Genomic DNA, 27,399 nt, shown 5'->3' with positions numbered 1-27,399 from the left:
GTGGATGATGCTGTATATATGTCATACACAAACCCGCTTATGAGCGGCCGTGGTGCAGCATTAGCCACACGGTAAAGTAAAAGATTAATTAATGTTTCTTAGCGGCACTGTTGTTACTAAATTAAAGAAATGAATTGCATTACTGTATAAAAAGCATGTACAATCATTTTTCAAACACATTATCCAAATACTGTCGATAAATTGAAAAAGTTGAATCAAAGACTAGAGGTCAAATCTATGTGAATCCGCTTTCCCTGGAAACAAGAGAGAACTGAGAGGTTATTCAATAACCAGTTAGATGCACCATGAAACACATGGAGAGAAGGGAAAATTGTGTGAAACTTTTATTTCTTTTAAATATTCATACAAACAATCCTAAATTTACACAAAAATTGAAAGCCAGAGATACGACACAAGACATCAGTAGCTTGAAAACAACAAACATTTTACAAGATCTTACTAGACTCATCTTCACCTTTAATTTCTTACTTTTTTTCTACAGAACTTGGCCACTTTTAAGAAAAAAGAAAATGCACACACGCGCACACACACACACACACACACACACACACACACTCCCCTCTAAATTCTCTATCTTAGTTTAGCTCTCCCGGTTTGTACAAAATTACAACTACTGTAAAATAATGCAAAACCAAGCAAAACACACTTTTCAGAACACACTCATGATCTGTTGTGTGTGCGGACTGAAAAAAAGGTCTGGCAAGGGAAACAATAGAATCAAATTCTGAATGAAACAAATCACTGAACAGTTTCCTCAGAGACTGACGAGCACAGTGCCTCAGTGAAAGGCCACACGTTGGCTTCATTTGTCCACATTATCACTCGCATCCACCGACAGAAGCCGTGTTTTTACAAGTTAAGACATCTTCCACACTCTCACTGTCACTGGCTATAGGGCCCAAGTCCTCGCCGCTGGTAGACAAATCCGACAAGCTGTCAGCAGAGTCGGGTAATAAACTGTAAGGTGTTCCGTGGATTCCCTCCTCACAGGGTTCATAGAAGGGCTCCGCACCACGGCTAAATTCGCTGGGTCCTGGCGTTGAACCCTGAGGCACTGTCACGGTGGTCTGGTTGCCATGGATACCACCGTGCCGCCGTTGAACGTGAGAGGTGGCCGCTCGTGTAGTTGGTGGATATGAGTCTCTGTGGGCCACTGGCACAGAGCATTCGTCCTTGGGAAGAGACTGAAGGTCATGGTGGGGAGGGGGCTCTACATGTGGCGGGTCACTGTTCTCAATGTCGTAGCATCCAGAAAGATACTCTGTGTCTGCAAGGTCATCAAAGTGCGTAGAAGAGGGAATTTGCACAAACTCGTAGTGAAGATGCCCCTGGATTCCAGGAATTTGAACACAGTGAATCCAATCTGAGTTGTCCCAGTGGTATCCTGTTTGAAGGTCAAATTGGTCAGTGTGATTATTTAAAACTTTAAATAAATTTAAATAATTTACATACATTTAAATATTTACAACACAAAACATCAATGCTGTTAGACTGAAAGGTGTGAGTATGAGTGGATAGCTGAATGTTAAGGCAGACAGAATTATGCATGGATAAGAAATTCATGCATGTGAGGGCCACAGGTTAATGCATTTGCAGCTCTCATCTCTGACACCAAAACAACATGACTATATCTGTCAGCAATCCCATTGCCTCATTCCTGATAATAATGCAACTGCACGCAAATGCACCCCCCACCCACCCAAAACACAAATACACACACCAATTTGTGTCTGTTAAACACAGACACAAACATGCAAACACACACTTGACGTACACTCACTTCTCCATCTCCATCTGTCTGTCCATCTATCTGTCTGTCCACCTATCTATCTGTCTGTCTGTCTCTCTTGCCCTCTCTCTCCCACAGACACACACGCACGCACACACACAAACTTTATATTTTACAGTATCTCTCTCTCAAACACACACATACACAAACATAGACACACGGCTCTGAGAGGCAGACAGTCCGTGTTACTGTCAGAGACTTTTCTCAATATTACTCTGAAGTGAGGTTCTGAAACTCACAACTCTGATAATTAGCACGATTTCCCGGCGTTGCTTTGAAAGTTCTTGTTAAATCTTTTACACGTTAAGTAAGGTTAGACATCAAGGGGCTTCTGGGATCTGAAAGAGTGCTTTAGAAGTGAGTGTGTTACAGCCTGGTTTATTTACTGTGAAGCATTTAATTATCGGAGTTGTCAAGAGTCCCTGCATTTGCTATGCTAAGCTAACGGGACATGCAAACGAAAGGCTAACAAACTAGGAAACTCATGCAGAAATCACCTCTGGGAATGTGGAGGTCCCAAACCTTGCGAGAGTCTTTTTTGAAGAGTGGTAAAAAAAAGAGAAAATAATTACATGAATCAAGACGTTACGATGTGCTTTGAGTAAGATCTAAAGAGACATTTTTGAAAAAGTGTAACTAAGGACATATATTTGGTATATTTGGCTAAGCAGAACGCACACTAAATCATGCATAAATCATTTGAACTTCACTACAGAGACACTCAGTCAAATAGCTACTCGATGTATGGGCAGGGGAGAAAAGATGACATAAACATAGCAAATGCAACATACATAAACCTGAAGATTTAGTACAGTGGTGCCCAAGTCCAATCGTGCAGGTCCAAAATTCTGCAATATTTTCTTTCGGGTGCTCAGCTAGAGGGTGGTTTGAAAGGGCATACACTTAGCAATGCTTGGTTGAAATTCATCAACACTGGAGTTGGACACCACTGATCTAGAACAATGATCCAAGAATAGACAGTATACCTCTTATACCATGTCAAGCTAAGTACTGAGAAGAAGTGTAGAACTCTCTACGGAAGCTTGTAAAGGTAAAAAAGCAAACAGACATCAATCATTAGAACGAATGTTTCTATGACAGCACAATACTCACAACGAAACAGCATTGTATTATGTCTAAGTTACCCACGGTCATCACATCTATGTTTACCAACACAATGCAAAAACTCCTGAGGAACTATGACTGAATTCAAGAGGTCACACATCTACGCGTGGTAAAAAATATATATATGTACATACATACCCAAATACATAGATATATATATATGTGTGTGTGTGTGTGTGTGTGTGTGTGTATATGTATATATGTGTATATATATTTGGGTCCTAGAGAGTATGTATTGTAATCTAAAGAACTATACCTCTACTTAAGCCTAGGAATCAAAATGTAGCACAGAGCATGGCTGAAAGGACTTTGAAATTCTCCAGAGAGCTGCTCACTTAAAAAGTACTGGACACAAGCCATCATGGTCAACAAGAAATGTTTCACAGTACATTTTGCAGTGACTAAATATTACTTGCAAAAATGTCTTTTTGTTGGAAACAAACAGATCATTTTGAGAAACGAAAGATTCCTGCTTTACAGTTGAAGCTTCGGATGGTTTCACACATGTTCCTTTCAAACCAGAGGGTTAACTGCTGGAGAGAAACTAAAAAAAAAAAAAAAAAGAAACTACAGACTGGTCCTTCTGTGGCTTGCTTTATGGCTCAGACAGTTCCCTCAAATGCATTTCATTATCCATTGCCATTCCTATGCTCTTAAAACATTCTATGCATACATTTTTATAGCAATGAAGGAGAGGTTGTCATTTTTTTAGCTGTTTTATCTTATAATGAGAATCTCAAATGCCCTTTGAATATTTCCAGCTTTGTCATTACAGAATCACTTACACTCTGGCCCATGTTTAAGGCTTGCCTGGACCCGAGGAGAGATTTAATCCATATGGGAGCTGAGGTCATTACAGAGGGAGGCAAAAGTCAAAGTACCCATGGCTACATTAGCTTAGTCAGTTCACTTCATTCTCTCTAGTCTCAGCTGACATATGCCTAGTACAAAGACCAGTATTACATAGAAGACAAACTACTTTTTCTTCCTTGTGAGTAATAAATGTATGTCTTTAGTTTAATTATAACTATAACAATCATTATGATTAGTTAATTATTAGGATCATTTATTATTGGGCAGGATGCATGGCATGGCTGTTTGAAAAATCTTCATACCGTTATCATCGATGAAGTCCGAATGGGAGTTGGCAGTGTGAGGATCTGGACCGTTTCCACCGTTACCATGGGAATAAGCATTAGAGACATCCTCCATGGACTCGTTTAACAAACAGGAATCTAAATCCTCTGTTTGGATAAAAACAGAACATGCATATTTGTGACCCTATAAAAGCATTAGATGAAGAGGCTCTCTCACAGAGAAATTACACTTGCAATTATTTTGAATGCTTACTCTTCAATGCTTACTCTCTTTTGATGTCTCATTCTCTTTTCAAAGGTCAATGATCACCCTCTCAACATTAAGTGGCTTTTGACTGAATAAGCCCTGTAATATTTTTGTCACCCCTAACTGTTCTTGTAACATTCAAAATGAACTATGCACATCACAAGGTTATGGAGAGCAATTAAAGGACACTTACATTTCAAAGGCCCCTAAATCATGGCTGTGACTTGTATTAATGCACTCTACCCTAACCAATTGATTAGGTTTACGTGGTCCTTATTAGACTGAATCATGGTAAAGGAGTGGGGACGTGTTGATCATGAACAAGAGGCTGGACAGAGCATACAAACCAACCCGAGCACTCACCGCCGTATTCCTCTTCCCAGTTAGGCTCCAGGACGGAGTCGATATCTGTGGGCGAGCAGGAAGTGGGACGTGGGGGCAGGTTGGGTGCCACGCTGCACACGGCCACAGGCTTCCGCAGCCCAAACACTGGGTCTGAACCCAGAGAACTGAACTCAGGGCTTCTGTCTAAGTTGTTGCGTAAGTCGCCAGGCGTGCTGGGTGTGTAGGAGATGGGCCGAACTGGGACTTTCGGCGGCGTGTCTAAAAATTGTCCTGGTGGGGGTTTCGGGTGAAAATAGGTGCTCTGATTATAGGCGTGGTCTTCTCCGTAATCGTCTTGATCTGGATCCGGCTTGTTAGGCTTGCACGGTTTTTTACGGGCAATTACAAAAAGCGTGACAATAAAGCAGATGGCTGTCAAGAAAATGATTATTCCGACGACTTCATTCAGGCCGATGTTCCAAGGCGTGGAGACGACGCGGTGTCGGATTCTTTCCGACTCGTCGACCTCGCAGAGCTTTCCACCGAAGCCTTGGACGCAGGTGCAGCCAAATGACCCGTGAGTGTTGACGCACTGACCGCCGTTAAGACAGGGCTTCTGAACACACTCATTCACATCGCTGAGACACCTGAATGTGAGAAAACCAAGTCACTGTCACTCTCAGGTTTCTGAGGACAACACGACTGCCGCAAATCGATAGGTTCATTGCATGTGCTTTATAAATGTTCAGAAAAACTGACAACATTTAGAAGGAAGGAACTTCAAAATATTTATATTAATGCAAACTATTGTATGTGTTATAGAATGTGTTATAAAATACAAATGTGCAAAATAGAATGTGCAACATTTCAAAAAGGATTAAGTACAAAAGACTTCTTCAGACATTTAATACAGCTGGAATAAAACGTAATTTTTTTGCAGTTTCAAGTTCACAATTCAATAAAAGTTAGCAGTTTCCTAACAGAGGCACGCGTCCAAAACTATTTTCAGGCTCTGAGTAAAACACGTGAATCAGATACACACCGTTTTCCTGTGAATCCTGGGCCACAGTCACAGACGGGCCCATCCAGACCGTCGATACACTGTCCTCCGTTTCGACATGGATTTACTTTACAGAACGGAGCAATCTGACACCTAGTCACACAAACATCAATCAGGCATTTCTACATGTGTTCTAAAGAGAACAAATATACAATACTAGTGCAGGGTAAAAAAAAAATGGATTAAAACATCATGTTTGGAAGAACTAAAAAGGACCGATTCAGGGTTTCAGTATGTACAGAAATGTAAATATGCTATACCTCTGCCCGGAGTACTTCCCCCGACACTGACAGTAGTAACTGTCTGTGGTTTGGACACAGGTCCCTCCGTACAGACAGGGGTTAGAGGCACACGGGTTTTTACTGACCTCACAGTGAGTCCCCACATATGCATCATTGCATTTGCAGTAGTAACCTGCAAGACAAAAAATCAATAACTAATCTCACCACCGCCATGAATAACAATATTCACACACGCATCTAAGGTCACACAAAAATTCCATTACGCCCAAGTATATGAACATTTCTCTCTTCAAAGACATCCATACAGACTTCACGAATCATTCCCTGGAACTCAACTGCTGAATATATGTTAGTTAATATATTGAGTATACCTGTAGTTATATGCAATGTAATTAGTGCTGATTATATTTAGATATGATTTTGAGGAGCTTAAACTACCTCCAGTAGTCTTAGTTAAGCAGCTTCCTCCATTCAGACATGGGTTAGTGAGGCAGTCCTGAGGCAAAGGCACCTCACACCCTGGAGAAACCCCACTCATCTCCTCAATGTCAGCACCGGAGGGGGGTTTTGAACTGAGGGAGAGTTTTTGGCCATTTAAAACGACCGAGTCCATGCAGCCTTGGAGACTTTTGGTGATTTGGAAGCCGCCTCTGGGCCTTGCGCTCAGCAGATGGACGTGGCTGCCCAGAATGACTCGGTTGCCCAGGTGGACCGAGCAGAGGGAGCCGGGCGCGATGCCCGACGCAGTGTGGAGCTGATCTAGGACCAGTCTGGCCCGGTTGGCCGTCACCTCCAGCTGAACCGAGTGCCAATGGCCGTCATTCACCTCAGCGCTGTGAACAGATACGACTGATGGCCCGCCCCCACAGTCAAACTGGTACTGCAGTCGCCCCCCCACTATCTGTAAGTCAGAAAGTGATGAATTTAATTATTTCTCAACGACAAATCCTGAATGTACTTGTGTGACCCCACTTTCTATATTAATCTCTAGAAAACCCAATATTATTGTCATATCTCAACTAATATATAATCTAATTCATATAAGAGAACCCAACTGGAAACACGTGCCTCGCTAGTATTTTATATTGACTGCAAATCTTGGTTTCACTGGTTTCCTCAGAACTACTTTGTATTATATTGGTTGTTGAAAACAAACCTCGAGGACACTGAAGTTTCTTCCTCTGGCAAACATGACTGTGCCATGACTTGAGAAGGTTTTCAACCTGAGTGACAGCTTCAGCTCCCTCTGTGTGACTTTCCTTAGACGAAATCTGATGTAACTGTTTTCACCGAATGTCATCAAAGTTTCCTCTAGGGCCCACAAAGTAAACAACTTTCATCAGTTCTGTTACAATTCTATTTCCCAGCGCTGCCAATAGTAAAGAGAGGCAGCTGCAGGGAACCTTGTACATAATAAATATTTTATTTATGCGTTTGTTTGGCCTATGAACTACAAGTCCCGTCCCAATGCTGCAGGTTTTACACTTACCTTGACACTTTCCCTCATTCTCACCGAGACACGTGCAGATATATTTTCCTTCTCTTTGGTCAGCCACACACTGAGTGCCCTCTGGACATGGTTGATCATCACAGGGGTTACTGAGATATGAACACGTTCCGTCTGAAACGAACAAACGAACGCAGGTGAACCAATCTACATTACTCAGGTCACCGTCACAGTGTGGATCAGACTCTGCTTTGCACTGTGCTGTACCTGTGCAGAGACACTGTGCAGTCCTGCGATGCTGGGGCACAACGATGCTCAGTTTCTCTGTGCTGTACGTGGTCATAACTGTCTCATCCAAGGTGACCGTTTCCTGGCACAGGCCCGCAGGACAGCGAAGGCCAGCGCACAGGCTCCGACCGAGCCAAACCAAGCGTAAACCGACCATCTCCTGAATGGCCACCGTAGAAGAGTTCAGTTTCTGGAGAAGCGCTTCAAGCGTACCGCCTCTCAGCTTTTCGAAGAACAGCAAAACATCCAGGTTCCCTTCGGGGTCTTCCGCTGGCTGCAGACTGACCAGGTGGATCTCGTTTCTCCGGACCCCGGCAAAGCCGCGGACGGCTTTCTGAAAGCCGCGCCAGTGGTCGCGGATGAACTCCTCTGGGCTGACGCCGGCGAATCTCACGGAGACGGAGTCGTCCAGCATAAGCCGCGTGGCCTGGCGCACGGTCACGGTGACGCTGGCCGTGGACGTGAAGCGTCCGTCGGTGACGGAGACGTTGAGCGGGTAAACACCTGCGTCCAGCCCACGGGTGGCCAGCAGTCTGCCGTCTGAACCGGACACGGAGAACTGCCCATGGGCCTGAGGATGCAGGCTGTATGTGAGAGTGTCATAATCATCCTGATCGGTGGCATGGATCTTTCCTAACAACCCCCCCGCGTACTCTTCTCCATGGACAGAGACAAGCACGTCCAGAGGAAGGACAGACGGAGGGTAAACGCTTGCCTGCACCACTCTAATACTGATGAATGTGGTTGATTTCAGCGGAGGATTCCCACTGTCAGCCACCTGGGGGCAGAACATACAAACATTAAATATCTTACATTCAACATTAATAGTGTATTATATTTAATAAAAGGATTACATATGATTATTTTTATTCTGTAATTGCTGTTAAACAGACAGAGTGATAGAGACTGCAGAACTTGAGCCTATTTTTATGGTAATGTTGATTTGAACGCTTGAGTGTTATAGCTGCATCTCAACAGCAGAGGGAGCTTTGACCCCATGAACCTCCTTAAAGCTTAACTCTTCTGAACAACTTGATCTGAGGTTATTTCTGAGTTTCACTAAAATGCCAAAGGGCTACCCTCTACTCTCTCTCTCTCTCTCTCTCTCTCTCTCACATACTTTCTTTCTCACATGCTCTGTGGTATCCACAAGGAATTCAGTATTATTTTATTGCAACAACAAACCCCCATAAGTTTACACACAAACACACATACACACACATTTACACACAAGCGCACGCGGGCGCGTGCACACATACACACACACGCACACACACACACACACACACACACACACACAAGCGCACGCGGGCGCGTACACACACACACACACACACACACACTGCCTTCAGGCTCGCATTCAGATCTCTGCTCTTAGATCCTCTGCATGTTATGGATTCCCAAACACAGTATAAACGGATAAAGGCATGCTCCCAAATCGCATTAAATGACAAAACACCTTTATCTCACTGTTTACAGTCAGAATTTTCCGTATTTGAAGTGTTCTCACCTGCACCTTGAGGAAATATTGGTCTTTGACTTTGCAGTTCAACTGTGCTGATGTTCGAAGTATTCCATCCTGATCTATTTGAAAGAAATTTCCCTCATTACCCTCAGTGATGGTATAAGAGAAAGGGGGGCCGTTGTGGGCCGTATCGCTGTCCGTCACGTTCAGCTGAAGGACGTCGGACCCTAAGGGGACGCTCTCCTGAAACAAGAGGAAGATCGGAAGTCAGTCAGACAGTCCGCAGAGATGCCTCCTGTCAGTCCTCATAGCGGAGTCATTAGCTTTGTGGAGCATAGAAAGGAGCGAAGGGTATCGGCTTTAATTTGGCTTGTTCTGTTTGACGGCTTTTTGCTTTTACCTGGATGATGAGGCTATGGTTATCCCTGGAGAAGAGAGGTGGATTATCATTCACATCAGACACGTCTATGGAGATGACGGTGCTGCTGGATTTAGGGGGATTTCCGCTGTCGGAGGCCAGCACTGTCAGTGCATATCCCGATGTCTAATTTAAAAGGGATGAAGGCAGTGGTACACCTTTTGAACTGATTCCCAGCTTTGGTAGGCAATTAAACAAAACGACTTAAGACTTTGAACATCTAAGAGTCGACTCTGTTCTCTAACTAATATCTGTGTTATACGGAGGTGAAGGGAGGAAGTTATGTCGGAGAAAGTTTACCTTCTCTCTGTCCAACTGACGGGCCACTCTCACCTCCCCGCTGACTGTGTCAATGAGGAAAGGGCTTCCCTGGTTACCGTCGACGATAGACAGGCGCACCCGGCTGTTGGAGGGTCCATCAATGTCCTTTGCGGTAACCTAAAGAACATTTACATTTATTCATTTAGCAGCTTTGATCCAGAACAACTTCCAAGACAGGCAGAGTACAAACCAAGCATATTGTCATTAAGGAACTGTCTGTTCCAGAAGTGCCAAGGCAAAAGAAAATGGAAGAACTTTATGGCTGTCTTCACAAATAAATCTCCACTTAAAATCCACCTCACATAGCACACACACACACACGAGCGCGCGTACACACACACACATACATATATATATATGATTTAATCTGAATGGAAATTCAGCTGAAGCAAAGCACTTACGATTACGACAGTGCTTCCAAGCTGAACGTCCTCACTGACCACTGCTGAGTACACATCTTGGCTGAAAACAGGAGCGTTGTCGTTGACATCCGTTATGTGGACGGCGACTGTGGTGGTGTCGCTGGGAGAATATTTGTCTGTTGCGGTGGCCTTGATGGTCAGATAGTGCTCATGGGATACCTCATAATCCAGCTCCTCAATGACAAAGACGTCACCTGCAGACACAGAGGGACTTTATGAAAAAGGGGGAGGAAAGCAACCTGTTTGGGGAGCTTAGGGAGACAATCATTCAAATGTTGATATTGGAAAGAAAAAAAGTTTTTTTTTTACCTGTGCGAGAGTCCACGCTAAAGGCACCATGCTCGTTGCCTTCAGTGATAGAATAAGTTATCTTGGCGTCAACTTCTGCGTCCTTGCAGGCAGCAAAGACGCGGAGGAGCCGCGTCCCCATGGCGACATCCTCGGGAACCGTGGTGACATAGTCCCTGTGCTCAAACACTAGAGGGTGATCGTCGGCGTCAAGCACAGTCACCAGCACAGTGCCAAGAGAGGAGAGTGCACGTGGTGAACCTTGGTCTGCGGCCCGCACTTTGAGTGCGTAGAGAGCTTTAATTTTTCTCTCTAGAGGCTTCTCCAAAGTAATGATCCCCGACTGCTCATGAATGGAAAACTGCCCTCCAGCAGAATCCTCCAATGAAAACCGTATCTTAGCGTTCACTCCTATAGAGTAAAGAGAGAGGCAGAGAGAAAGACGTCCACATAGAACATCATGGACAAACAGATAGTCCCTAAATATGAGTTGACTGTCACTGAATTATGGTCTTTTCTCAGGGAGATATGCGTATCCTAACGTTCATTAGCAAACAGAGAGCTAAGCTATTATTGGCACCCTGCTGTCTGGCCCCATGGCATCCGGCTAATTTATCCCATCGCAAAGGATCGGACAGACGGGAGAGTGAAACGAGGCCTAATCACTTAGAAATCTCCATTCCCATCAGAAAGCATTCATAAACAAACCCTGTTGACTTTCATTCTTCAGCCGAGTTGTAAATTGAAATACATGAAGAAGAAGAATGAGACAGTGATTACAGAAGTATCCGCCTGGACAGTTGTTTATATCGGTGATTAGCGAACACAATGGTGTTTATGAGAGAGACAAGTCTGAAAACGCCAGCGAGCTTTTTGAAGCGAAACAATTAAACGAAGAATGGAATGTGTGTTCATAACTTCCTTTCATCACAAGCTGACAGACATTATTTAATCTTTCCTCCTTTCTGAGACAAATCAGAGCTGAGACGTCATGAAGAATACACAAAAGCAATGCGCTGAAACAGCGTGGTGAGAAAGCAAATGAGACAAAATTGACATTAGACACCGTGTTAGAGAGAGTAGAACCTACACCACTGTGTGTAATTGTAATCCATGGAGTGCACTGGACAGTGCATATTGAGAGAGGGGAGATTCTCAGAGTTTTTTGGGCTATCTGTGCATACACCACGCTGTGAAGACAGCTACTAATGCAGAAAGCCTTACGAAATAGCAGCTGGCAGATAACGATAACCATTCAGTTATTCCAAACAATCATTGTGTGGTTCTCTGAGCATGAAACTTCACTGTTTGAAGAAATCTAAACAATGTTTGATCACAAGAAAAACATTATTTAAAAACCCACAATTTTTTTGCAGGTTTTGCAGGGCGCTGGCATTCATTGAGAAAAATATGATATTGAATTGGCAGAAGTGTAAGGTTACCAACATTAACTATATCACAATTATATCACAACTGGTGATAATTAAAATGTGATCATCATCTTCGTGACTGGGTATTTATCTAATTCAACACAAGAATAGAGGCAAGTGGACCATTTTGCACTCTTGTATTCATTGAAATAGACAGATATTTCCTTACCACTGTCAGAGTCACTAGCCTGCAGCCTCGCCACATAGGCTCCAGGTTTTGTGTTCTCAAACACACTGAGGTGGTAAGGGTTCAACAAAAACTTGGGAGAGTTGTCATTAACATCCTCCACGGTTATTAGCACAGCGGCTTGACAGAAGCGATTCCCTCCATCCACTGCTCGCACGGTAAAGTTAAAAACATCCTTTTGTTCTCTGTCAAAGGGCAGCAGTGTCGACAGAGCACCTTTCAAATAATAATAAAAAAAAATATTTAGATCACAAAATGTACTAATACACCCCAGTCCTATGCAAAGACTCATGAACATATGTCCCCTGTGCATGAACAATGAGGAACCCCAAAGCACACAGACTTCTTGGCTGTCTTTCTGCATGGATAAATAACATCTAAAGAAATATATATATATATATATATATACATACATACATACACACACACACACACATATATATATATATATATATAAACGTTCACGGTTCTCCAAACCCATATTGTGTTACGTGCGCTAGCTGAGATAAATTTTACCCGTGTGAGAGTCAATGCTGAAAGCCTCAGCACCACTGCCAAAGAGCTGATATGAAATTGCGGCATTTGAAGACAGATCTGCATCAGTAGCTGAGACTTGTAAGACAGGTGTTCCTGCAGGTGCATCCTCTGGAGCAGTTCCAACATAAAGAACCTGGGCGGAAGGAGAAACAAAAAAAAAAAAAAAAAAAGGAGAAAATGATCTCGCCGTTCCAGACATTTTATGTGCTCTTCGGATATTAACATCCATGGACACATTTACATGAAACACAGTAAAGATGTGCAATTGAACCTTGTCACAAACAGGACTGTTGTCATTTGCATCAAGGACTGTTATCTCAACAGTCGCTCTGGCCACAAAGGCTCCGTCTGTAGCTGTTATGTTCAGGAGGTGGAAGTCACTCTCCTCTCTGTCCAGTGGTTTCCTGGCAGCAATGACCCAGCTTCCCTCTGTGTATTGGATGTCAAACAACCCCAGAGGGTCACCACCTAAATAAATGGGAAATACTGAAGTTGACTTAAGATCATGGTGACCAGATATCATGTAGACTGACAGTTGAACAAAAACACCACAGTACTGCTTTAAAACAGCCTTGAGAACTATATTTATAATGTAGCTTTCAATGCAAATGTTTTCGTGTTGAGTTATTTTAAATTTGAGGTACTCCCATGGAGATCCTTTTTATTCTTTTGGCTCTGGAGCAGAATGCTGCCACTCATATTCAGCTCTGTGTAGGATTACAGTGACTGACTATTTACTGCTCTTTGCTATCGCTTGCCTCTGACAAAAAGCTTATCTTTTCGCACGTCTTTTTTTTTTCATTTTTCTTTTTTTTCTTCTTTTTTTTTTTTGTAAATGTGAAAGTGATTCTTTGAAATTAAGATTTATCTCTCTCTCACCAGTTCGAGAAAGCAGAAGCAATAGTACCTGTGATAAAGCAGCTGCATTTCCTGTTGAATTCATCAGTGTCAGAGTCGGTGATGCTCAACAAAATGATGAGGCTGCCTGGCACAATTTCATCTTCCTTCACAGTCTTTTTGAAGACTGTCTTGGCAAACACTGGAGGGTTATCATTTGTGTCCACCACTGTCACTTCCACAATGGAACTGTCATTCATTTGAATCTCCTGTCCTCGATCTACAGCAACCACCGCTAATCTGTATCTATCTCTCTTCTCCCGATCTAGCTCCTTTTGAGTGGTGATCCAACCTGTTTCACGGTTCACGGCAAACAGCTCCAGTACCTCTGGAAAGTCCTGGTTCTCATCCAGGCTGTATACAACTTCAGCGTTCACCCCAGAGTCAAGATCAGTGGCCTTAATCTGGATTACAGATGTCCCTGCTGGTGAATTCTCCACAACGAAGGACTGGTAGGAGTGAGAATCGAACTGGGGTTTGTTATCATTAACATCCTTTAGGAGTATGTTTACATCCGCGTTTGATATGAATTCTGCACCTTCTTGGATTATCTGGACCTGTAGGGTCAGCTGATACCACTTGGTAGTTTCATAGTCTAAACGTTTTGCGACTTTAAGCTTTCCGGTGTTGCTGTCAACAATGAATGCATCATCTCGGTTGCTCTCTGGAGTGTTTCCTTTGACAAGACTATATTTTAAAAAATTTTTGCTCTGAGCTCGTACGACATCAATCTCCGAGCCAACGGGAAGATCCTCCGCTATTTCGAGTCTAAGCAGAGGTTCAACAAGCTTCCGCGTCATCACATCATGTGGAAGTATTCTAATCGAAACGGGGATAACAGATTGTTTTGGAGGGCTTCCAGAATCTTTAGCCTTCACATAAAACGAATATAGGCTATTTTCTAATCCACTTACACTTCCCTTTGTGACAACCACACCACTCACTGGATGGATTTCAAAGTGCCCAATGTCTGAGTCGACTGCATAAGCAATGTCAGCATTACTTCCCTCATCCGCATCCACCGCTGATATTTTGATTACAGTGGTTCCTCGAGGGGCATCCCCCGGTACACTACCTTTATATTCAGACAGTCTGAACTGAGGTGCATTGTCATTAACGTCAGTGAGAATCACACTGACTGTGCAAAAGCCCACTTTCCCACCACCATCTTTGGCCATAACATTAATGAACATTACCCTCTCCAAAGGATTTTCACGATCGAAGCTTTCAAAAGTGAATATCTGCCCTTTGGCGTCAATAGAGAATTTGTCTCTGGCAGCATCGTTTACAATGAAAAACTGAACTTCACCGTATTTTCCCATGTCTTCATCAAGGGCTTCAACTTTCACTACAAAAGTACCTGTAGGTGAGTTTTCCAAGAGTTCAACGAGGTATTCGTCCTGTGTGAACGAGGGATTGTGTCGGTTCTCCCTTACGACACTGACTTTTACTTCTGCTAAACTTTGAAAAACACCATCTGTTACTGACAAAATCAAGTTGTACATAGGCTCCATTTTCTGTTTTTTCTGGCTTGAAATCATTATTTCTCCACTACTCTTATTAATGGTAAAACTGTTATCATCATTGCCAGATAGAATAGAATACTCCAGGGTCTCAGCATTTAAGCTATCGACGTCAAACCCCTGAACACAGGTAACGAAATGGCCTGGAGGAACCAGCTCACTGACCGATGCAGTATAAATCTGCTGTGTAAACACGGGTGGGTTGTCATTAAAATCTGTCACATACACAGTCACTTGGACCTCACTGGACATGGGGGGAGCTCCTCCATCTACAGCTTTAACCATCAGCTTGTGCTGTTTTTTCGCCTCATGATCCAGCAAACCTGCGGTAAAGATGATCCCACTCTCACTGTCTATTCTGAAATTTTCGGCCTCTTCACCCACAAGCTGATAAAAAAGTTGTCGGTTGTCCCCGGTGTCAGAGTCCGTGGCCATCACCTGGAACGCAGACGTGCCGATCATAACATATTCGGGGAGACTTGTATTATATGACCCCATAACAAAGAGCGGTGCGTTGTCATTGACGTCTTCCACGATTATGTCAACAAAAACTTCACTGTGGGCCCCGGTCACTGAGTCTGTTGCTCTGATACTTAATTTGTAGGCAGGATGAGTCTCAAAATCCAAGGGCTGAACAACGTCTATGACTCCGGAGTTGAAATTAATGGAAAACTGATTGAATGGGTCTCCCTCGGAAATGCTGTATACGGCACGTGAAGCGACAGAGTCATTAACCTGGACTTGTGCTATTGAGGTGTGTAATTGTGTATTCTCTGGAATTTCAATGCTGTAAAATGGTCTTTCAAATACCGGCGTGGCTCTGTTCACCACTGTAATGGATACTTGGGCTGTTGAAGAGAGGGCTGGGTCGCCTTCATCTTGTGCTATAATGGTAATCACAAATTTTGTGTTCAGGCTGTCTGGTTCAAAAGATTTCTTCAAAGAGATTTCACCAGAGGGGCTTAGCTGAAAATATTTTTCATGTTCTTTTAAGTAGTATTTGATCTGAGCATTTTTGCCAATATCTCTGTCCACTGCTGTCACTTGCCTAAAGACTGTACTCACCACAGAATCCATCTGCACAATGACACTATAGGGCATATTCACAAATATGGGTGCATTATCGTTCATATCCTCCACTGTAACTTTCACCAGGACATGGACAACCCCAGCAGACTTTTGCTCTTTTGTAACCTCAACAACAACATCAAAAACATCCTGTTCCTCACGATCAAAGGGTATCCCTGTTGTAAACAGCACTCCAGAAGTGCGACCAATTTCAAACCTTCTGTCAGGGTTGAGGATAGAGTAAAACAAAGGCTCGTGGATCCTGTTGCCCACGGCAGCAATAATAGCGATGGTTTTCCTCTCGGACAAGTTCTCTTGGACGGATGCGGTGAACACATCTTGCGTAAATTTGAGGCCGTGATTCTCGCTCTCCCTCACAGTCACTTTTACAACCGCAGTGTCAGTAAATCTTCCATCAGAGACTCGAACTGCCAATTTGTATCTGCTGCGCAGATGTGTGGCATTCTGCACAAAAATATCACCTGACGTGGAATCAATTCTGAATTTATGTCCCACGTTTCCATCTGATATAGAGAACAGCAGTCTGGCACCGAATGCAAAGTCTTCGTCTGTAGCATTTAAAGAAATTACTTTCACTCCTTTGTATGTTGGCACTAAAAGCGACGCTTCATATAAATCCTGGCTGAATTTGGGTGGGCAATCATTCACGTCAACGACTTGGATTGTCACATTGGCAGCTGTCTCGGAAAATAAGCGCGGAGTGCCAGTATCGTGGACTTGCACTGTGAAATGGAATACACTCCTTTGTTCATAATCAAGACTGGTAATTGTTTGAATTACCCCTGTGCCGGAATCAATAGTGAAGTAATTGTGAGCGAACGGCTCGACAATTTGATAAATTAGTCTGGATTTTGAGTCTTCGTCGGCATCAGTCGCACGAATAACGAGTGGTTCATTATCACGAGTCAAAACGACGCTCCTCTCTTTTGCCGACTCGCTCACGTACCCCGTGAATTCCATTTGAGTGAAGACGGGAACGTTGTCATTCTCATCCCTTAAACGAATGAGAACAGTGGCATTTCCAGTCACTCCGGCCATGTTCGTGCCTTGCACGGTCAGTTTGTATGAAGGCTGAGTTTCATAGTCCAGATTCCTGCGAGTGACAATAATACCTGAATTTGGATTGATGTCAAAAGCGCTGTTAACATTTCCATCTGTGATCTGATAAAAAACTGACGACTGACTGGATGCTATGAGGGAAGTAACAAAACTCCCAATAGAGAGAGTCTCACTAATCTCTACTGCAACTGTATTCTGTGGGAATTTCGGCCTGCCGTTGTCAGAGACAGTGACTGTTATCTGGACTTTTGCAAACATCCTCAGTGGAGGTTCTCCTTTATCTGACGCTTTCACAGTCAACTCAAATTGACTCCTGTAGTTACGATCCAGCTCCCGGGCAACTGTAATGATGCCAGAGAGTGAATCTATAGCAAATGAATTTCCATCATTTCCTGTGAGAAATAGAAGAGGAAGAAAACAACACATCAGCAATATTGATTTCTTGTGAGGAAATGAGCTTTGTACTGTCTATTTGTGTCTTTAAGTGATGCTAAAGGTTCTGCATCATACATTTAGTAAAGGTGAAACAAGTTTATTCTTCCACATGTTGTACATTTTGAAACAGGGACAGCAGCAGTGATGGACCAAGATCAGCTAGCATCAATTGAATGTAATTCATCAACAAGTCTTGCCATCTATCCTTCCTGTGAACAATGGATTGATACAAAAGCTATTTAATGAGAAAATGTCAGTGGTACAACTGATCCACATACATTTTGCCTCCTTTTCCTCTAACTGAAGTCGTTTCTAGGTAACTGATTCGAAAATATTAATATTGACTTTCCATGTAACCCATTCAAAAATGATCTCACTCTCTTCAACTTTAACTCAGGACCTATTCCTATGTGCAGTTGTCAGTGGGCCTTTCTGAAGTCTTGTTCATGACTAAAGTTGACAAGGTCTCTATATCCTACCCACATCACTCTAATGACATTACTTACCTGAGTCTATGCTGTACAGGATCTCTGCGTTCCTGCCTTTGTCTTTGTCCAGAGCAGTGACCTGTAACACAGCAGAGCCAATCGCGGCCGACTCGAACACGCTGGCCGAGTACTGGGAGCTGGTGAACCACGGGGCGTTGTCATTTGAATCAGTCACATTAACGATCACTCTCGCTAGGTTACGCTTCATGGGGACATCCTGGTCCCGAACCTGTTAAACAAACAAACAAATAAATAAAAACACAGGTAAAGTATGGTGGTTTGCTTTTTACGCCAGTGAGAAGAAATGAGGACTCCAGTCCCCTGACTTACCATCACAGTAAGGACATGCCTATGCATTGTCTCATGATCTAATTTCTCTGAGGTGTACAGAAAACCTGTAGCAGGATCTAGACGAAACTTCTTCAGACTGTGTGGGTCTGTGCTACTGAGTAAGGTATATGTCAGCTTGTTCTTTTCATCTTCGTCAGTCGCACTGATCTCCAGTATTTTCACCCCGGGCTGTGTTTCTTCTGGAATGCTTATTTCAAACTTTGTTTGGGAAAACTCTGGTCGATGTTCATTTGTGTCAATCACTTGGATTGAGACCTATGTAGTGAAGACACAGAAACAATGACTTACCCAAAAAGCGAAGAAAAAATAATGAAAATAACAAGAGTACATGCTATTAATTTTCTCATTTACACATAAGCTCTTCAATGAACAGAGACGCCTTGTGATATATATACTTACACCTATCATATCAGCATTTTGAACTTTTCAGTTTTAATAATGTTGGGATGAAAAACTGGTTTAGTCCCATATGTAATAAAAGGGGATGGCTCTCACAATAAGTGTTCAATATTCCAATATCTAATAGATTTCTGCTGTCTTCAGCTTTTCATGACTTAGCATTATGGCCTTGCAATCAAACAACAATGTCCACATGCAACATGCTCGATCGTGACGGCATTGTAAATAGCTTTGGCTTTCTCCTGAGGCGGGTGCTCTCTGGAACAAGAGAGATGGACTGAAACCTGGAACGCTGCCTTCTCTCCTCTAAAACATAACTCCTATTTGCACCAGTCTCAGTGCCTCAGGCAGGGCTGTTCACACTGATATACGAGTCGAACACTGCGACCTGATAAGGCTGGATGCTTCAGCCGACATGTTCGGATAGCCCGAAGAAAGGCGTGCTCAAAACCGCAGCACAAAGGACGCGGGGGGGACAAATATGTGTGCTGCACAATGCTTAACACAAAGTGAGTGAAATAAACATCCAAAGCCTTGTAATAATGTGTGTGCTATGCCGTGCAATCATGCAGGTGGTAGCTATTGGCAGATAACACTTCAATTCAGCTGAGACGTTTTAGACTCGGCAAAATGCGAAAATGTATGTCAAGGTTCTTCTCCACAGAGTGACTTTTTTTTTTTTTTTTTTTTTTTAAGCAGTGCAGTCCTTAAGATTTGAAATGCAATTCGCATTTTCCTTTCCATTATGCAAGACTTTACACAATGAGTGAGTTAAAAAAAAAAGAATCCTGTGGGGTTTTTTTTTTTTCAAGTCACAAAATGTTGTGGGTATTGGGCATAATGATAAAATTCATTTCCATTCGATTTATTTGTACATCACGTTTCACAATAGGCATTGTGACATAGCAGCTATAGAGGATAGCGTGCCTGACAGAGATTAAAAGGATACCAGGCCTGCAAACAGATTCACTGTTGAGGCATAAATTGTCTGATTTGTGCATTCCCTCTGCTTTTCCATTCATGGGATTTGATAACGTTTAATTTTTGTTTGATTGCCGCAGCTACATTACGACAGCATTTGTTTGTTACAGCGACAATTTCACCAAAAAGTTCTGCAACATTTATTCTGTAATCATAACCTCCAATCTGCTGCCATACACATTCACATTGTCTGCTGTTTTATCATCCAACAGGTAATTTAAGAAAATTTGAATCTTCAGAGTGAATATAGTCCATGCATGTTTTTTTTTTTTTTTCTCCAATTAATAAATCTCTGCTGATGGAATGCGTACCTGGGTGCTGATGGCCCTGGTTCCATCTGTTGCTTCAACTGTCAGATTATAATAAGACTGCTGCTCTGCATCCAGGTTTTTGGCTATAATGATGGCTCCACTTCCTCTTTCCACATCAAAGCGGCTGTCATCGTTTCCACCTGTTGTTTCCGTTATAAACAGCGACAACATGTTGAGGGAATAACTTATCAGCAATAGGACCCGTTTTACTATCCCATTATTTTCATTTCCAGAGAACAAACACGGAAATGTACATTTGAAAAATAAGGGGCAGTATTTACAATATGTGTGCAGTTTTCTGAGGTCCTAAATTCAACAATTTAATACACAAACACACACACACACGACTCCTTATTGCTAAATGGCGTCAATGGTAACAACAGAATTATTTTTTGCATTATCGAAAAAAAAAAAAATCCCAGACACCAAACATACACAGAGACGTAGACTGAGTGGACAACTGGCAAAATTACAAGATCTCAGCAGATACCTTCTGCTAAACAGCTGAGGTCACAAGCCATCTGAACGATGTGAAAAACGTCTTTAGCGAGCAGGTCTCCTTGTTAAGTTAAAGCCCATTGCAAAGGGGGAAAAAAAAGAAATGCAGACAGGATAGAGAAGAAAGTCAGTTAAAGGAAAGCTGATCAGTGCGGGGTGGAAATAAGGGCATTAAGGAGGCAGGTAATTGCATTCAAATATTTACATGTTGCATTAAAAAGAGAATTTTAGAAAGTATGCACAACATAATGGTATGTTAAACACACTGCACCTCTAGAGTGAACACGATTACTGACAGTAATTACCTTTGATGTTTAACCAAACAGGTGAGCCAATAGGGTCTGTATCAATGACCCCTACCATATGGCCCACTGGATCACTCTCCATCACCGTGAACGCGAGGGAAGTCTCTTCAAACACTAGAGGTTTAGACGGAGGCTTAGGCCTGGTAATCCATTCAATGTGCAACCGACAGATGGACGACCTCTGGGGATTCCCATTGTCCGAGGCCCTAATCTGAAAGAGAGCAGTACATTGTGTTTTCACAAGGTAGTCAGTCCTGATTGCAAACTAAAATGTATTCAGGTGGTTCAGCTGACAAGGAACGATTTCTGGACTGAGAAGCGAAAGCTCAACCTACTGTGAGAATATTGTACTCTCCTGCTGAGAAAGCCTCTTTGGAAGACACCAACCCAGTTTTGGGATCGATGAAGAATTTCCTGTTCTTATCACCCTCGTGAATGCTATATGAAATTTCAGCAAAGAGGCTCTCATCCTTGTCAAAGGCAATCACTCTATAAACAGGCTCCCATTCTGTTGTCCTCTCACGTTCTGGAAGCTTAATCTTATAGACCTTCTCCAGAAACTGAGGGCTATTGTCATTCTCATCCAACACTTTCACAATCACACGGACAGTTGAAGATTTGGAAGGACTGACGTGGTCGGAGACAGTAACCTGTTTGGGACACGTGATTAAAAAACAAAAAAAAACACATCAACAATAATGGCAAACCCTCACATCTGAAAGTTACTTATGTGTTCCACTAGAAAAGTAGCCAGGTCCGTTTCAGTGGATGCAAATAAATGAGAAGTGGATACACTTGAAACCGACGAGGGCAAATTTGCATGTGTTAACAACACTATCACTCCAGACTCTGAACAGCTCATTTCACAGAGGTGAATTCTTTCATGACTGATTCAAATAAACAGTTCCAAAGCTAAATTCACTCACAGAATATTTTTGGTAGGGTTCACGGTTAGATTTATGTTTGAATTCTCTTAATCTTAAATCACACTTTACCTCAAGAATATGTTGTTCTTGTTTCTCTCGGTCCAGCTTTCGAGACGTCGTCGTCAGCAAACCTAAAAATTGATAGCCAAAATATATTAAGACTTATACCAGGCTACCAGCCATAAGACGGGGTACTGGGAAATAAATGTATCCTCTATTTTATACCTAATGTGTAAATTAAAATAAATAACAGAGTCAAAATGAATAAAGCAGTGCTTCCAGCTGGAACAGAAGAATACATCAATACATTAAAACATTCAACTGTGATGACTCACTAGTTTAAAGTAAGACTTACATGTTACATCTGTAAATAGTAGAAACTGGAACGGAATGTCATCCAGCCATGAAATTATTCCCTCAAAGTTGATACTCATGAATTTTGCTTTAGCAAGTCTTTTGCTTGCCTGTGCTTTATTTTTTTCGAAGGTTTTGTTTTTTTGTTTTAGGCTGAATTTGGACTAGTCTGGTTTAATGTGGCTCAGTTTGCTTGTTTAAAAAAAAAGTAAAATATGCAATGAAAGAACAGCGCTGAATGTGCTCTGCTGATATTATCAACATTGCTATTAGATGTGTATGTGCTGTGTGCTTCTAATGGAGCTGTTTAGAATTAAAAGAAAAAATTAAATTATTAGAAAAGGGCCAGATCTAGTTTAGTTATAATATCTTGTCAGTTCAAAGTAGTCACGAATTCCATGCGTTTTCAAATGAAAGATTTTGTAGTTTCACGGGATAGAGACACTGACTAACACTTTGAAGTGACTCCTCGTGACACTTATTCAGCACACTCTTCAGAGTGCAACAAATGAATAAAACATTCAGCAAAGAACGTCAAAGAGCACCTCACAGCAGTATAAAAATTAAACACCAACTTACCAGTCTCAGAGTTGATCGTAAAAAATCCTTGAGGATTCCCACTAGTTATCTTGAAGGAGAGTTTGTCGCTGCTGGAGTCCGGGTCAAAAGCTTCCATCTTCATGATGGAGACATCTTTAGGAGAGTTTTCCAGCACTGAAGGATAATACACAGGCTGTGGGCTTTGTGGAGCATTGTCATTGACATCCTGAACTTCGATGTAGATCTCCACATGTGATGAAAGTGGGACTACCCCTTGATCAGTAGCATAAACAGTCAGCCAATAATGGTTGGTGGTCTCACGGTCCAAAAGTTCCTGTGTGCTTATAATACCTATGATAAAAATAAACAGAAGCATTTTTCCCTACATGTTCAGCACCGGTCCACTTCAGGCAAATGGCTCTCATCAGGTAAAACAGAGACACACATGGCAATAAAGTCTTGTCACATGACTGCATAAGTCACCCGAGTTTTACATAGTAAACACTGATGTCTAGATTGTGGGGGAGAAAAAAATTCCACTTACACAGAGACACAGAAGTTCTAATGCAGCACTAATTTAGCATTTCATTTGAATCAATGTTCAAATAAATGAACATCCTTCAGAGGAGCTCATCATTATTTCTGCAAAATTATAGAGCAGATTAAATGAGAACTTCATTTTTGGATTAAAGGTTAAATAGCTATTCAATAACTCAATAACTGTGAGTGAATTTGAAAGAATTAAGGATGGCACATTTGTTCCCATGCTGCAGTGCAGTGTTTATTTACACAAAATAGACCTTCCCACTGACCTGTGAGTACCTCTTTCTCAGCAGTTCCTACTGCTGAACAAGAAAGACCAGATTGTCTCTCGTGAAACACCCCAAACATCCCTCCAATTCTAAGCCCTCTGGTATTTTCAGTGATTAAGAAACTTTGTTAATTAAAAAAAAAAGTTGCTAGTTCCATGGACATAGAATTTCAAAGTCCAAGAGTGTAACCTACTCAATCAGACATATATCTGCAAGTAAAGCACATACTCACCGCTCTCCTCATCAATGGTAAACACCCCAAGTCCTGAGCCATCACGGATGGAATATCGTATTTCTCCGTCTCTACCGGTATCTTCGTCTAGTGCTGTAACTTTCATCACTGATGTACCAATGGGGGAGTCCTCACTCACACCTCCCCAATCAGCAAAGAAAGAAAATGATGGGCAATGCAAATTCTCATTGACATCCACTACTTCCACTGCAACTACAGCAGTTGAGGATAAAGAGTTTGGCTTGCCTTTGTCTTTGACCTTCACTGTCAGGTTATACACCTGTCTACTCTCATAATCGAGAGCAGCAGAGAGATACACGGCTCCGCTGGTTTTGTCCACCTGAAAGACCCCGTCTCCATCATCGGTTAGGCTGTATCGCACCTGACCTGACTGACCAAGGTCAGGATCATAAGCCTCCAGCCAGAGGACCAAAGTACCCACTGGAATATCCTCTCGCACCTTGATGTGGTAGTACAAGGGAATAAAGACTGGGGCGTTATCGTTGTCATCCTCCAAGGTAATGGTCAACAGTACTGTTGAGACCATCTGAGGCTCCTCTGTAGCCATGTCTTGAGCAGCTACGATCAAAGAATAGAACGGAATCACTTCTCTGTCCAAAGGGCCGTTCACTGTGACAATCCCTGTCTCTTCGTCTATAATAAATTTGTCTGTTTCAGTCAGAAGCTTGTATCTCACCACTCCATTGATCCCCAAATCCTTATCTGTTGCTTCAAGCTGAATAATATCAGTTCCTACAGCAGTGTTTTCATTAATGTTCACAGTATATCCATCCTGTAAAAACTGTGGGCTGTTATCATTGACATCCAATACCTTGATCTCCAGGTTGTGCGATGAGTACCTCTGAGGCAAGCCAAGGTCATATACTGTGATATTGAGTACATAGCGATTAGTTGTTTCTCTATCAAGTGGTTCATAAATCTTGAGCAAGCCACTATCTGATTCAATCGTGAAACAGCTATCAGTATCTCCTCCTGAAATGACAAAAAGCAATTTTCCATTGAAACCACTGTCAGCATCTGTGGCTCTTAAGAGCACAATGCTTGATCCAACTGGAAGGTCTTCTTTAACTTCAATCAAACCAGGTGTTGAGTCCATAAACCGTGGGGCATCACTATTGATAGAATGAATATTTGCAAACGCATCTTCTGGTTCCTTGTAACTTTGAAGCTTAGTGCCAAAAAGCAACATTCCTGCTAGATCTCTCAAAACTCCTGTTTCAACGCACTTTGAATGGACTTTGTTCAAAGTGTTTACAACTGTTATATTCACAAGCATCACTGCACTTGACATCTCCCCATCATTGGCAGTAATCTGTAAAGTATGCTGAGAGAGTTTTGCTGTCTCATCATCATTTAAGGACTTTTTAAGGGATAGAACACCAGAGCTTGGATCCAAATCAAAGATACTCATATCGTTTCCAGCTCTAATTTCATATTGCACGGCACCCAAGTCATCCGCATCAATGGCGGAAATCCCCATGATTTGCTCACCAACTCCTAAAGATCTGGGAACAGTCACATCACAGTCGATATTCTCAAACAGTGGCTTGTTATCATTCAAATTATTAAGGGTAATTGAAACCATGGTCTCTGCTTCACGACGGAAAGGAGCACCCCAGTCTGAGGCACGAATTCTTAGAAAATACTTGCTTGGCATTAGCTCACAGTCCAAATCCATCACAGTGCTTATTACACCGGTAAAGTAATCGATCTGAAAGGGCTGAGGGGTCGTATTAATGATGCTGTAGGTGACATAACCATTCTCTCCATCATCCAGGTCACTCGCACTGACTGTTAAAATGCTAGTCCCTACTGGAACATTTTCATCGACGCTGGCTTCATAACTTGACCGTTGAAATTTTGGAGCATTGTTGTTCACGTCGATAATGTTGACAATCACCTTAGCTCTTGTTCGTTTGTTGTTAGTCACTACATCAAATTCATATTTACTGACGCGGTCTGCTTGTACGGGCCCAGTGGTAGTAATGAGTCCGGTTTTTGGGTTGATAGTAAAAGGAATTTTAAAGTGCTGCATCTTATGTTGAATTGAATACTTAACGTTTGGATGCTTTGGTGTAATTCTGACCATGACAACAGAGGAATTGGGAGGGGCAAATTCACTAAGGCTCACCTGATAAATACTCTTTTCAAATTTAAGACCTTCCATATATTCATGAGGCGACCTGATTCTCACTACTTTTGCCGAGGAAAACCTTGGCGGATCTCCTTTATCCTTGGCTTGCAAGGTAAGGTTGTACCCATAACTATACCCCTCCCACTCCACATCTTTGACTGCCTTGATCTTGTACTCTTTGCTTCCGGGGCTTGTTCTTATGGCCTTAAACTGCTGAAGAGGATCCCCGGCTACTATGTTCAGAGACGCTATTTCACCGTTCTGACCTTCATCGTCATCCTCTACGGTCACAAAAGCATACGTTGGGTCTTGGATAGTGTTCCATGGCGTTAGCGGTACAGCTGTGATAACAGGTGCATGTACGTTGGCCTGCTGTACACACACTGTCAATTTTGCAGTGCTGCTAATGCCAGAGCTCCCATAAAGCTTCAGTCCACGGTCCACGGCCAGAATATCAAGCTCATACAGGGAAGTGTCCGAGTAATCCAGTTTGCCTGTCAATGTTATGATACCAGTGGTGGGGTGAATGGAAAACATATTTGTCCACTCTTTAAAGCTGAAATAACACTCTCCATTGGTGCCAGTGTCAGCATCGGAAGCTGTGACTCTACCGATGCTTGTTTTAATGGGTGTGTTTTCAGGTAAGGTGATGTTATAGGAGGTGGGTGAGAAGAGGGGTCTTAGATCATTCGTGTCCAGAACCTGTAGATAAACAGTTGTTTGTGCCTCACTCCCAGAGTGTCTTTCAATTGCTTTCACTCTCAGCAAATGATGATCTTTTACTTCTCTATTCAGTGTAGCTGAGCTTCCTCCTTTGGTCCTTATTCGTAGGAAACAGAAGTCTCCCAAAACATACTTTTCAGCCTTGAATAAATTTGCCTGATTCCCAGATTCAATCTGATACCATATATCCCAAGAGGGATTGACCATATATATGCCCATCTTAATGGGACTTTGAACAAAAGTCTTTGCAGCTGCATTCTCATATATAGATGCATTGTACATACTACGTGTGAACTGCATGGATAATATCTGTTGAGCCCCAGTGCAACTCCAAAAAATTAGCATCAATAGGAGGACACTCCACTGCTTCCCCATGGTGGCTTAAGTGACTTATTCAAACCTATTGAAAAGGAGAGAAGTTGTTTTTCAGCACTATATCCTAATTTGATATTATTGTGTCCATAGTTGTAAGAAGACTTGCATGTTTTGGTAACAGAGTTTGGTGTCATACAAGTTAGTGCAGAGATAAGTAAACCCAAGGACATCAAGTCAAGACATTTCATTTTTCCTCAAGTAAATAATGGATATTATAAATGCTCGACAAAAATACGTC

At 42.4% G+C, this 27,399-nt stretch overlaps 1 protein-coding gene across 1 annotated transcript; it reads right to left on the bottom strand.

The window, feature by feature from the left end:
- Positions 1–839: 839 nt before the first annotated feature.
- fat1b (FAT atypical cadherin 1b) lies at positions 840–27,161 on the bottom strand. The gene is made up of 27 exons (XM_030765572.1): positions 23,909–27,161; positions 22,904–23,215; positions 22,040–22,101; positions 21,380–21,694; positions 21,045–21,255; positions 20,732–20,800; positions 20,242–20,381; positions 18,530–18,805; positions 18,218–18,428; positions 13,616–17,668; positions 12,980–13,176; positions 12,688–12,841; positions 12,154–12,387; positions 10,576–10,965; positions 10,246–10,460; positions 9,824–9,961; positions 9,506–9,649; positions 9,151–9,348; positions 7,620–8,418; positions 7,395–7,526; positions 7,062–7,216; positions 6,344–6,806; positions 5,924–6,077; positions 5,646–5,756; positions 4,643–5,250; positions 4,051–4,179; positions 840–1,405 (listed from the first exon to the last, which is right to left on the bottom strand). The coding sequence occupies exons 1-27, from the start codon at positions 27,159–27,161 to the stop codon at positions 840–842; spliced, it is 13,689 nt and encodes a 4,562-aa protein (XP_030621432.1).
- Positions 27,162–27,399: the final 238 nt, after the last annotated feature.

Source organism: Chanos chanos, chromosome 2, assembly GCF_902362185.1.
Source record: "Chanos chanos chromosome 2, fChaCha1.1, whole genome shotgun sequence".
NCBI lineage: Eukaryota > Metazoa > Chordata > Actinopteri > Gonorynchiformes > Chanidae > Chanos > Chanos chanos.
Note: the sequence above shows the minus strand (reverse complement) of the source record. Positions and strands in the feature narration are given on the sequence as shown.